This window comes from Seriola lalandi, unplaced genomic scaffold, assembly GCF_002814215.2.
Source record: "Seriola lalandi dorsalis isolate HSWRI2012SDOR001 ecotype SW California unplaced genomic scaffold, Sedor1 jcf7180002053930, whole genome shotgun sequence".
Classification (NCBI taxonomy): domain Eukaryota; kingdom Metazoa; phylum Chordata; class Actinopteri; order Carangiformes; family Carangidae; genus Seriola; species Seriola lalandi.
The window spans coordinates 221,404-234,317 of record NW_019524483.1 but is presented as its reverse complement, the minus strand read 5'-3'; the positions used below and the strand labels follow the sequence as shown (position 1 = coordinate 234,317).

The following is a 12,914-nucleotide window of genomic DNA, read 5'->3' as shown; positions in this document are numbered from 1 at the left end:
GATGAGATCTGCATTTAATATTGTTAATATTAAATTAATATTAATGTAGTTGCATGTGGCTTCCATCACCTCTGTAAACTGAAGTGACAGTCAGTCCCACCAAAGTTAACATTTTCTTCATGTGCGAGTTACCTGTAAATGTTGCCAAGACTGTTTATATTCATGGCGCTACGTGAATGACATCAGTGCCTTTGTGTGTGTGTGTGTGTGTGTGTGTGTGTGTGTGTGTGTGTGTGTGTGTGTGTGTGTGTGTGTGTTGCTGTGTAATGCTCACACAGTAAGCACGTGTGAGATCGCATGTCTTCACATGTTGTGTCATGGTAATTCACTTGAACACTTTGCCATGAGTTAGCCTTTTTATTCTGAAATCCTCACTGGGCCGTGACCTCAACATTATCTCTGACCACCTTGGTGTGTCGCTGGATTTTGTGTGTGGGTGTTTGTGTGTGTGTGTGTGTGTGTGTGTGTGTGTAATATACAGCTTACCCTTTGTTTGTATTTAAGGCACGCCTCTCGTGAGTTCATGCATGACAACATGTGTATTTGTTTGTGTGTTTGTGTGTGTGTGTGTGTGTTAATGTGTGGGTGTCAGTGACTGTCACGTGTTGGACACTGATCCGCCTGAGAATCCCTTAAGTGGATCTTTTCTATGTTCTCGCATGGAAGCTCTTGTTCACACACACACACACACACACACACACACACACACACACACACACACGCACACACACACACATTATAGTGGGCATTACTTTTCTAAATTCAGCCTGATATATTAACAACATATAAATGATATGAACATCCATCAGTTTCTCAGTTTCTTCCTCTTCTGTATCTGATCTGTTCCTGCTGGAGAGAAGTTCTGCTGACACAGGACCAACTCCACCTCCCTCCTTTAGGCTGTAAGTGCCTGCACTTTGGATGAGTGAACTGATCCCCGATCTGTTAGCGGACACACGCTTGGGGAGGCGTGGCTTTTCTTGGTGATCTTGTTAAAGCATTAAAGCATCTCCACCTGTCAGAAATCGAAGTGATCTGGGCAGCGGAGGGAAAGAATTGGAAGGAAACAAGGGACTGAAGGATTTTAAATGGGTTGGTTGAAGTGTTCAGGACCACATGCGTGTGTATGTGCTGTTGCTGCCAAATGGGGCATTAGAGTAGGTCACAGAGCACAACATTCACAGTGGAGAGTCGTTCAAGACATTCAATCATAGAAAATGTGTCAAACGGAGAAGTGATGGGGCAAATTCTGAGACCAGACATGGGTAGTAACCCTTTGCTTTAAATCTGCCTGTTTATTATGTAAACATTTAATAAATAGTTTGAAATACACTTTAATGTAGCTGTAAGACTGAAGTGTTTATCTGGTGCTCATCAATGTATTTGACAACTCCTGCTTTGAACACACATAAGAACACAGTTGTAAAAATAGAAAATATGTCTTCAAATAGAAAATTTTAAATGTTGACAAGTGCTAATTAAGTATGTTCACTTAAAATGTCCTATCTGTTTACCACTACATTATAGTGTGTTATAAACCATTTAAGTGAGTACGTAGTGGCCTACTCATAAATGGGTAATTGGGGAACTAAAAATATCGGATGATTTACATGAATAAGGATTTAAAACAGAAAAATAATAAAGTGAGAGAAAGAGGGGTAATGATAATAATAAATAGAATTATTTACATGGTTTCCTAAACAAAACAAAATTAGCACTATTGTATGTCTACATTACAAATGATAAAGATCATTTCAGTCAGGGACTATGGGAATTTGCTCAATGTGCAACAGTAAAGATGTCTTTACTTTCAAGGTTTGAATAAAATGAAATATATCTGATCCATTGTGCGTAAGAGCCGAGGAGCAAGCTTCCTTTTTAAATACCGCACCTAAAGTGGTTGTACAACAAAACCAGGTAAACTCTTATTCCTTTGTTCTCAGTCTTTGTTGTGGCAACAACAAATCACAACGACTGAAAGAGACTGTCGGGAACACTTCATGCATTTGTTTCGTTGGTGCAGAAGACAAAAAACGAGCTCTGCATCTTTAACCAAGCTTTGGTATTGACATGTTTTTTTGTTTTGGTGGGGTAGTTGGAGCGATGACCTCACTATGTCACGTCTTCTCGAACAGTTTGGACAGCTCCTCGTTCCACTTGTCAATACTTTTCTCTAATCTCCCTGCAACCCTGGCGCTGCTTTCTCAGGCCAAACTCCCTCCATCCAGGTGTCTATTTGTTTCATTTCCTCTTTTCACATCACATTTAAACGTTGTGTTCATCTCTGTATTTCCAGTGAACCAAATACTGATTATGTAAGGAAGTGAGGAGGTGCTGGTGCTGGAAGTTATATCTTGGCAAAAATCTTTCTGGTACCTGGGCTCAAGTTGAATACCTGCCACCTCCTTTGGCACCTTAACCCCCCATCTCCCCAACTTCACTGCTCTACTGCGCCTAGATAAAGAAAATTCAGACTCCGAATATAGGAGCAACACTGATGTCAGGCCTGTGGATGCATGCATGTGTCACTCAACATGACATCAGCTAGTTTCTCTAAATCTTCATCACAAACACGTGAGTCATCGGGTGCGTTCACTGCCACGGCTAACGAGATTCCCCTCATTAAATCCTTTAAGTGGTAATCTTTATGGGAGAGTTGGGGACAGTGAGGAGAGCAGAAGAAGAAGAAGAAGCAGAGCCTGAAACCTGGAACAGCAAATAGTCATTTTCTCCTGTGAGGACCGAGGAGCACAGGCACAACTTCTTGTGGAGAGTCGTTTGCTGTTTCCTCTTTTTTTCTCTGGTTTGTTTTAAAGCTTTAGGGGATTGTCTGGTAGCGGTGGAGGCCATCTGGCTGGAGCTTTATCAGGATTTTGTGCTGCGAGCCTCTGGCCAACCGTGGCCACCTGCATGCGTAAGAAAAGTGTGACCATGCTAAGTTAATTTTGTCTGTGGATAAATACTGACCAATCACTTTTTGTCATTTCCATCTTTCTCTTTTAGTACTTCCCTTTCGTCTAGATGACAAACTCTTAATTTATGTATCTAACCTTTGAACGCATGGGTGTGTGAGGCAGGAGTGTGTTTACTAAGTCCATGTGTCTGAGCCTTGTCTGATTGCTGTCCTTGTCCTTGGCAGGTCTCAACCTGAGTTATTGCTGCCACAGGACGTGAGACTGTGTGTGTCCTGAGCCAGTCCTGTCAGAGCAACACAACATGCACACAGGAGAAAACCATTATATATTCACTCATCATCTGTCAAAGAAGTAAGGGTGTGGTCGGTACATCCTGTCCTGAGAGCTCAGGTGCATCATGGAGCCTGTGGTGAGAGTGAAAAAGTCGCTGAGGAAGCCCATCAGGAAGCTGACCAGCTGCGTGTCGGGGATGAGGGAACGGAAGTTGTGCGCCAAACCCAGGAATAAATGGGTCAGAGGTCGGGGAGGCAGAGGAGGATGCAAGAGATTTGGGAGGACTCCTCCACTCCGAACTGCACATCCCAAAGACCCGTCAGTCATTCGCTCGTACCAGGCAGACCTGGAGAAGGAGAGGCAAGTGAACACTGTGTATAATGTAGAAACACAACATGCATGTGGTGGAGGAAAATACTCCATACCCTACTGTAATAACACCTCATACTGTAATAACACTTCATTACTAAGTCCTGCAGTGAAAATGTTACTTAAGTATAAATGCCTGAGTATTATTTGCATGATGATGTTATAATAATAATAATGCATTGATGTGTAAACATCATGTTAGAGTTGTAGCTTGTCAAGATGAAGCTAAATTTAACTATTTTATTAAACTATGTTCTCTTTCATCTGTAACAATTCATTATATTTTATTAGGTAATCAGATTCTTCATATGTAAAATCTTGTATTGTAAAAAATATATGAAATAACTTTTAATTATAGCTGTTAGATAAATTATGAATGTAAATTTGTGTCATTATGAAATGTTGTGAAATAGTAAAGTAAAATACAGGTACCACAGTAATAGAATTAGCTACTTTCCACCAATGAAAACATGTGTATTCACAGCAGTTCTGCTTTTTGTAACATATTGTGAACATGTGCAGTTTGATAATTGGTGAAAGTGAAAACTGATTTTTCTTTGCATATGAAACAAAGTTGAACCTAAGAAAGAAAATACTGCAGATGAAGGAAAAAAAAAAAAAAGAACAGAAATTTTCTTTTCTTTGCGGCACTTTGTGCTTCGAGTGCATGTGGTTTTCAAAAGTGCCACTTTAATATTGGCACTGTCTGTAGCTGCCTCAAGATGCTTTCATTAGAGGAGGCAGCTAAAATGAACTGAGCTAATCCAAGTCACCTGTGCCGTCACAGAGATGAGCTTTAATTGAATTCTGTGTGCAGTGTGTCAAATGTATTTGTGTTTGTCTGCTGTGTTTACAGAAAGCAGCGGGAAGCGATGAACGCGCAGAAGAATGCTCAGAGAGCAACTATGAGAGCTCAGTTCAGGAGAAAATACCATCTGTCTGAGGTCTGTGGAAGTGTTTGAATTACAACGACAAATAAACAGGAGATACGTTTTTATGTTTTTACTCCAGTAAAACAGGACATCGGTGGAACCATTTATGTAACATATTTGAATGGATGTTCAATGAAAGTTATTGGTACCAGATTCTTATATTCATTACCTCCTTTCAAAATAAATTAAAATAATGCACACACAAATCAACTTGTAACTGTCCGGCAAACTTCAATGCCGTTTTCACCATACAACATATGGTGCTATAGAAACTTCACTTAATTGTCATTTAACTACTATGACTTTGAAAGCCTACTGGTGAAACCTTCAGAAACAGAATAATAGGCCTGCACTTTAAAGGTCTCTCTGTATTTGGTATCCATGTTCTACGAGTAATGTAGACAAACAAAGAGCAAATTTAGATCGTCAAGTTCTCATTTTTTGTGTTGCTCAGCCCTTCGAGCCTCTTCCTCTTCCATTTTTCCCTCATGATTTAGAACCCGAAGGACACAAACCACCTGAGGTCTTTTGGCGGGAAGTTGTCGCTCCCCCACGAGCTGTCGAAGATCATTCATCCTGAAGCCAAAACCAAGGACGACGGCTTCGACCTGCTGAGCGCCTTTCAAGGCCTGACCTTCGGCACAGTGGTGCTCACAGGGAGGAAACACAGCAAGACGCTCACTCCTAAACCAGCAAGTAGGGACTCTTGTAAAGTCATGTGATCAATATGTGATCACAGAGACAATTGGTCCACCGGCTTCTGACTGTGTTGTTTCAGGGAAGCAGCAGGGGAAACAGACTCATACATGACTGTTGCTCAAACACAAACTGTGCTTTTAGATCTCACATCAACAGTCGTGCACACATTCAGTCTGGTCGTGCCTGCTGGCTCTGTGAAACCATGTTGTTCAGACTTTCCTTTGATGCTTATTGTTGTCTTTTATGTAGCAATAATAATATGTAACTGCCAGGCAACTTGATTTTTCCTATAAAACATTTAATTATGTTAAAAAAGTTGATGCTTCCTGTTAATTATGATCACTGCATAACATTAATTCACCGGTCAGTGAGAGTTACTGCACAAGTGATGTAGTACAGTGAAACTTCACTGTAAGTCGTCCTGTTTTAGTTTACAGTATAAACATTCAATAAATAGTTTAGACAGTGAATCACAATGTGGTAAAATACAGTTTATTAATAAATAAATGCGTACACCTACATCCTAGTGTGTACTGCTTATAAATGCTCTATAGTGGGGCTTAAAGTATTATTGGTGAGGTTATTTTTTTTTAACACTTTCTGATACTGTAATAATGTAAAACACTGCATTACCCACGAGAGGTATTGCATTGTGGGCCAATATGTAACACGTCCTACAGCTTTATTGGTAACAGTGATTATGAGGTTTTAACATGATCTTTTAAAGGTTTGATCATATTTTCACCCAATTTAGAATATCGTTTCTTTTATTAGCCTTATACTAAGTTATTATTTTATCATAATGTTATTTATCACATAATCAGATGTTACAAGCTGAACAGTGAAAATCTTGTCATGGTGATTGGTGGTAGTTGTTAAATGATAGATGCTACTGTAGCTAGTTTCTACTTACAGGGCTGTTGCAGCTCTCTAAATGATATCGATCCAACTGGGATCTATACACAAGTAAGGAACCTCAGGGGAACACGTTCACATTTCAACACACACTGACACAAGTCATGAAGTAGATTTTATGTACTCATTTTGTATTAATGATTAAGATTGAGAAAATTGTTGAAGAAAATGTTTGTTGTTTCTTTGTAAATACTCTCAGACCTGTATCACATTTATTTGTGTGAGCCAAACTGTATCTGTATTGTGTACGAGCCAAATTTTAAGAAATTAGTTTCTTGTAATGACGACTTTGTTTGCACTGAGCTGCTTTGTAAGTAGTCTAATGCTGCCTAGTGAAAGGATTTTATACAACATGAAGCAGAATCCAAAGATTCCCCAGAACAAACCAACACGTAGATACTTAGATCTTTGTATTTCTTGATTTTTTTAGCTGTGACCGAAACTTGTATTAAAGACTTCTTCGGCCAGCTGGACTCTCTCTTTTTTGGCCTTTATGAATTTGTGTGTCTTTTGGATCAGTCTGACATTCAGGCTCTGTTGTGCTTCTCTTGAACTCTGAAACTCAGATTCGTAAATCATCACCTCCTATCAGTTCATTAGAGTGACAGAACACATTCAAGGATATGAGGTTGGGGTGGGAGGAGGGAAATAATCATCCCTCCAGAGACGACGACAACAAGGGCTGTCACAACTCTGCATGAGGCCGATGGACACATTTCGTCTGGACCATGAGGAGCATGTCCATCCGAGTGACTGGGTGTACCAGAGCACAGGGCACCTGTGGGTCCAGAAATGTGTTTTTTGGTGTTGCACCACAAAACGGTCTATGTATGACTACAGCAGGGACTGTGGTAGATGGGAAGCTGAAGGGAAGAAACGGAGCTCAGGACACCAGAGTTAGAAAGAGAGGTGTGGATGGACGGGTGCGCAGCTTTGAGGAGATCCCACACACAGGGAAGAACGGCTGGGTCAACCTGCTGAAGTTCTGGAGAGAAGGTTGTTTCAAGCAGCTCCACAAACACATGGAGAGGACCTTCAACGCCCTCGGCCCCATCTACAGGTAGTGGGAAGAGAGAGGGATAGTATTGTATTTGTAAAAAAAAAACAAGGATGCATATTGACAGTAGTTGATCACCTTCAGTGCGGCAATGATGCCAGAATAACAAGACAGAGGGTTGATCATTAATAATGCATGTGAGTTTGCACCATGGCCTTTCTTTCTGTGTGTGTGTGTGTGTATGTGTATGTGTGTGTGAAGGGAGCATGTGGGCACACACGGGAGTGTGAACATCATGTTGCCGTCAGACATCGGGGAGCTGTTTCGCTCGGAGGGCCTGCACCCGCAACGGATGACCCTGCAGCCCTGGGCCACACATCGTGAGACACGCCAGCACAGCAAGGGGGTCTTCCTCAAGTCAGTATCACATCTGTGTATATGCATGTGTAGTTCTCATGTGCTGATGATATAAATCTGTTTAAACAGTCACACTGTGGGGGCTTACCTCCCTTCTGGGTACAAAATACAAGTCTTGTTAAAGTAAGTATGTAAAGTTTAGGGTTATGACTTGATTTGAGATGAAGTTTAGAGTTAATGTTGGGGTTAGGTATGAAGTGGTTATGGTTAAGGTTAGGACAAGTCTCCAAATAATGATTGTATGAATGTAAGTCAATACATTGCTCTCACTGTGTCCTTTTATATCGTACAACTGGGTAGTTGCCATATCCAGACCTTTAGTCCTGAGTATCGGAAAAGCTGCAAAAAACTCTGGATGTCCATCACGTGACCAATAGAATCATTTCTTTTGACCCTCTCCAAATGGTAAATCCACAAAATCAGAAACATTTTACACATAAAATTTGCTCTGAACCTTTGAAATTTGGGGATTCTGAATAAATGAGGTGGTAGGTTGTGTTACAGTAAAACTGAAACAGTTACAGACAATTTGGCGCTCTCACAGTCACCATACGTAAACAAGCAGCTGTTGCTGGGAGTAGCTTTTAAACACAAGTAATAATTACCTCTCTTGTGCGGAGGTTCCCCCTTCAAATACTGTTTCATGTACCGTTGTCCATTGGGCCCAAGGAAGCAGGGAGCCTCTGGACACAGAATGATTGCAAGAGAAAGCAAAATGCCTACGAATGTGTAGTTTGTCGTTTTCAGTCTGGGCATCTTCTATTTAGGGAGGGTTCAGTGGCTTTTTACATGTCACGCTTAGGGTTAGGTTATGGTCAAGCATCACAGAAATAAAGATAAAGTTGGGTTGAGGTTAAGAATCACAGTAGAAACTTGTTGCAGTTCGGGGTTTGTTATTCTGGGACACAGACTTTGACAAAACACCTGTACTTTAGGAATATTTCAGTAGCGCAACAGCACATCTGCTTGAGATATGAGTTTTCTTTCCAACACACATTCTCTGCTTCACAGTGACTGAGCAGAAGTGAAACGGGTCGATTTTAACGCCTCGCTGCAAATCCTCTCTCCACAGGAACGGTGAGGAGTGGAGAGCCGACCGTCTACTGCTCAACAAGGAGGTGATGATGACTGCGGCCGTAAAGCGTTTTCTCCCTCTCCTTGATGAGGTGGCGAGGGATTTCTGTCAAATGCTGCAGGCGAGAGTCGAGAGGGAGGGAAGAGGAGAGAAGGGGAACCGCAGTCTGACCATCGATCCCAGTCCTGATCTCTTCCGCTTCGCGCTGGAAGGTCGGAGGTCATCATCCCCAGTGATTTGTGACTTGTGGTTTCCTTGTGTATTTTTCTAAACATGTGATTGTGCAGATAGAGTGCACATGAATTCCTGTTTTATTTACACTGAGGCCACAAAAGTCTCTCTCTTTTTCTATCTAGGAGGAGTGAGAGTAGAGAGTTGTAAAAGGATGGTGGTCCAGTGGGATGTTTTCTTTTCAGCCAGCAATGATTGACCTCCAAGTCCTCAGGGAGAGGAGAGTATGGATTAATGTCAGCTCCCTCCTTTGACAGGCTTTCATTCAGCCTGACTATCAGCTCTTTTGGTTGAGTCACAATTGCTGACGCATTCTGTGACACCTTCTCACGTCAGAGACATTACACAATCTGTGGGAACATCATCTTTTTGAAATGTTCAAAAAACTTCCCCTTAATGTCTCACCTGATTCTGCTTTTCTGGTTTCATTTTTCTCACCTTAACATATCATAGATGTAGGAGGTCAAGGAGAACATGCACCTTTTAAAAATAGAAACACCGACAAAGATGATCAAAGCTCCTGCATTCTTTCACCAGGTCTGCTCCTTTCATGTGCCTATCTGCAACATACCACATTCACAAGTGCGAATGCTTGTGTGACTCACACTTGTGTGCATCTGTTTGTACATGAGAGTGAAGTGGGGGAGAGTTGATGACTTTGAGTCATACTGCTCTGCTCATAATGGACCACAGCACACCATGCCAGGTGCTAAGCCTGGGTAGGAATAGACTGGCAAGAAACTTCATTACAGTCACTGATGTGTAGTTAATATCACACAAGCATGTCTGGTAGGTGATGGACGTCTAGGTGTGGGAGAGACAAAACTGACTCTCAAATGGAGAATTTGTTCTTGCTGTCACTGAAAGAAATGTCTTTGTCTTTTTGAAGAAAAAAATGCCTTTTTTTGGACTTTATTTAGTGCTTTCTGCAGGAGATTCATAAACTATACTAAATCATGATACAGTATGTTCAACCCACAGGTCCATGTAATCAATGAAAGTTTAAAATTTAAAGCATGAAAATGTGAGTCTGGAGGTTTTATGATTCATTTCTTTTGTGAATGTTTGTTTCAGTTTGTTAGCTCACCCTGAAACAAACCCATACACCCCCACCCTCCCTCCTTATAGCCAGTTGCCATGTGCTCTACGGGGAGCGTATCGGCCTCTTCTCCTCATCTCCCTCCCTGGAGTCTCAGAAGTTCATCTGGGCCGTGGAGCAAATGCTGGCAACCACACCTCCTCTGCTCTACCTGCCCCATCGCCTCCTGCTCCGCATCGGCGCTACCCTGTGGACTCAGCACGCCACTGCATGGGACCACATCTTCAGTCATGGTAGAGAGAGCTTTATTGATTGGACATCTAATGCAGGAATAATGGACCATGTGGTCTACATTTCTGGCTGATCTAACTCTCTTTAATCGATATATTCCTCCTTCATTACTCCCATCTCACCTGACTCTATCATCCTGACTTATGTTTATTCCAGCGGATGCCAGGATCCAGAGGGGGTACCAGCGCCTGTCATCCTCCCAGGGTCAAGAGTCTAAGCCTGGGGAAGCTGGAGGCCGTTACACTGGGGTTCTGGGCCAACTCATGGAGAAAGGCCAGTTATCTTTGGATCTCATCAAAGCCAACATCACTGAGCTCATGGCTGGAGGGGTCGACACGGTGTGTATATGTGTTTGTGTGCCTGATTGTCTTCCCCGGCTTACGTTTGCATACCTCACCCTGACTGTTCCTGTGTGACCGCTCATTCTCTGCAGACAGCGGTGCCCCTGCAGTTTGCTCTGTTTGAGTTGGGCCGCAACCCAGAGGTGCAGGAGAAGGTGAGGCAGCAGGTGAGAACATCGTGGGCACAGGCCGGTGGTGACCCTCAGAAAGCCCTGCAGGGGGCGCCACTACTGAAAGGCGCAATCAAGGAGATTCTCAGGTACGTAAAACTCAAGAACTGTTTGTGGGCCCCCTGGGAATTTGTTCTCTGTTGACCACCTACATACACCCACACCCACATGTCTGCATTGTGCATGTACCCTGTTGCCTCCACGTTCCTATCACGTACACAGGGCACAGCAGACTATGAATGGCACCTTCATCGTAAACCCAGAAACCAACCAGTGATCACATCCTGGATTATTGTTTAACCCCAGGTTTTTCTTTATCTGTGAATCCACAGGTGGTAGGCAGCATTACGTGCACTGATTGAACGGTTGGGAATGCATCTCTCTATGTGGTTATTTAATTAAAAACAACTTTATTTAGAAACATGTGCCACGTAAGCAAAATATAAAATAAGATAATGAATTTGACAAAACATTTCAAGCTTTCTCCAGACCTTTCAGCCCCCTTCATTAGCAGATGGAGTTTGCTCAATTGTCATGGAGATAGTTGACATGTGAACTTAGTATGAGGCTTTTTTCATGTCACTTTTAGGACTTCTCATCTGTGCTCGGTTAAAATTCAAGCATGAAAGTGCTCTCGACCTTGTAAATAGTATCTTAAGAAAGCAATTCCAACTCAACTGCATTTGCAGTCTCACAAAACAGACACATAACCTAATCTAACCAAGACCCGCTCCAAAGTGATGCCCTTTGGGTACATTTTGAGTAAAGTCTGCAAGCTACATTTACACGCGCCTTTCCTTTAACCTGAAGCACAAACGCCACCTGCGAGTTCAAATCAGACGTAACCTGAGGTGAGGGTTGATTCAGATCAATAGAGCATGAAAAACATCATGCGCTGAGCTTTTGGCGCAGCTGTCTGAAAGTCTGTTTCCATCCATTGCATTCCAAGTGTTTTCATCAACAGGTGCACTCCTCAAACACCTGAAATTAGAATTGATTACCGGTAATCCTGAGTTTGTGTTGAGAACTGAGTGGGAGGTCAAAGGTATTCTGTTTGTGCGTGTGTGTGCGTGCGTGCCTGTGTGTGTGTTTTGGGTTGTGTCAGGTTATACCCGGTGGGAATTACAGTGCAGCGGATGCCAGTCAAAGATATTGTTCTTCAGAATTACCACGTCCCTGCTGGGGTGAGTAACAGACTTTCTCTTTGAAATCCTCCCTTAAACTCAAATCGTCCACAGCTGACTTACTGTCTTATTGACGGAGATCAACTCTCCCCTCAGACGATGGTCCACGTGTGTCTTTACCCCCTGGGGAGGAGTGCAGAGGTGTTTGAGGATCCACAACGCTTTGACCCCGGCCGGTGGGGCAGCGGCAGAGAGGCAGGCCAAAGAGGAGAGGGGTCAGGGTTTCGCTCCCTGTCGTTTGGGTTTGGGGCGAGGCAGTGTGTCGGGAGGAGGATTGCTGAGAACGAGATGCAGCTCTTGCTCATGCATGTGAGTGACAGCAGGCAGGAGAAGGAGGAAAGAGCAGGAAACAAGTGGGAGGATCAGAGGAAAGGGTGTGATGCAAAAGGAAAGAAATGAGTTGGAAAGGCCTGTGTTGACTTATAAGGAAGGACAGACTGAAAGACTTTTACTGAAGTAAAAGTTCAGACAAATTTCCAGCTAAATTTGAAAATCAAAGCTTGTTTTATTGAAAACAAACACTTGTTACTGATATAATAATAGGAAATATATTATTGAGGTAATCAGAATGTAAGCAGCATTTTACCGTTGTAAGTGGTTGAGGTGGAGCTACTTTTTTACTAATTTTTTACTAATTCCAAAGAGCCACAAGATAAGATATTAAAAGGAAAGGAAAAGGGCTGTAGGACCAAAATCCACTTATAAACTGCTTACTAACATTTTTTGCTCTGGTGTCAACGAATAGTATTAACTATACACTGCTTTATTATGAGGGGTCTCAAGCCAAAATGGCTGGGAACCACTGGTTTGATCTTTACATGTAAATGTACTATTATGTAAATGTTTAATCTGTAAAGTAATTATCACGTGAATGTGTCAGATAAATGTAGTGAAGTAAAAGGGAGAATATCTGACTCAGAAATGTGGTGGAGCAGAAGCATCAGGCAGCCAAATACGGAAATACACACTCAAACTACAAGTATCACAAAATTATACTTACAGGACTACAGTAAATGTACTCACATTTAATCCACTGCTGCTGAGCATAACATAACTGCTCCCCCCC

General features: G+C 42.3%; 2 protein-coding genes across 2 annotated transcripts in view; both read left to right on the top strand.

Moving 5' to 3' along the window:
- The first annotated feature begins 1,946 nt into the window (after positions 1 to 1,946).
- Positions 1,947 to 6,570, top strand: LOC111652163 (complexin-3-like). The gene is made up of 4 exons (XM_023402333.2): positions 1,947 to 2,914; positions 3,140 to 3,548; positions 4,414 to 4,501; positions 4,987 to 6,570. Exons 2-4 carry the CDS (start codon positions 3,313 to 3,315, stop codon positions 5,209 to 5,211), a joined length of 549 nt encoding a protein of 182 aa, XP_023258101.1. The 5' UTR covers positions 1,947 to 2,914; positions 3,140 to 3,312; the 3' UTR covers positions 5,212 to 6,570.
- A 118-nt stretch (positions 6,571 to 6,688) lies between these two features.
- The window catches only part of cyp11c1 (cytochrome P450, family 11, subfamily C, polypeptide 1), a 6,609-nt gene continuing 383 nt past the window's right edge, over positions 6,689 to 12,914 (top strand). The window contains exons 1-8 of the mRNA XM_023402332.2: positions 6,689 to 7,163; positions 7,362 to 7,517; positions 8,590 to 8,804; positions 9,952 to 10,155; positions 10,310 to 10,491; positions 10,587 to 10,753; positions 11,770 to 11,848; positions 11,945 to 12,157. Coding sequence (XP_023258100.1) covers positions 6,832 to 7,163; positions 7,362 to 7,517; positions 8,590 to 8,804; positions 9,952 to 10,155; positions 10,310 to 10,491; positions 10,587 to 10,753; positions 11,770 to 11,848; positions 11,945 to 12,157 — 1,548 coding nt within the window. The 5' untranslated portion in view covers positions 6,689 to 6,831. The remainder of the gene's footprint in view (positions 7,164 to 7,361; positions 7,518 to 8,589; positions 8,805 to 9,951; positions 10,156 to 10,309; positions 10,492 to 10,586; positions 10,754 to 11,769; positions 11,849 to 11,944; positions 12,158 to 12,914) is intronic.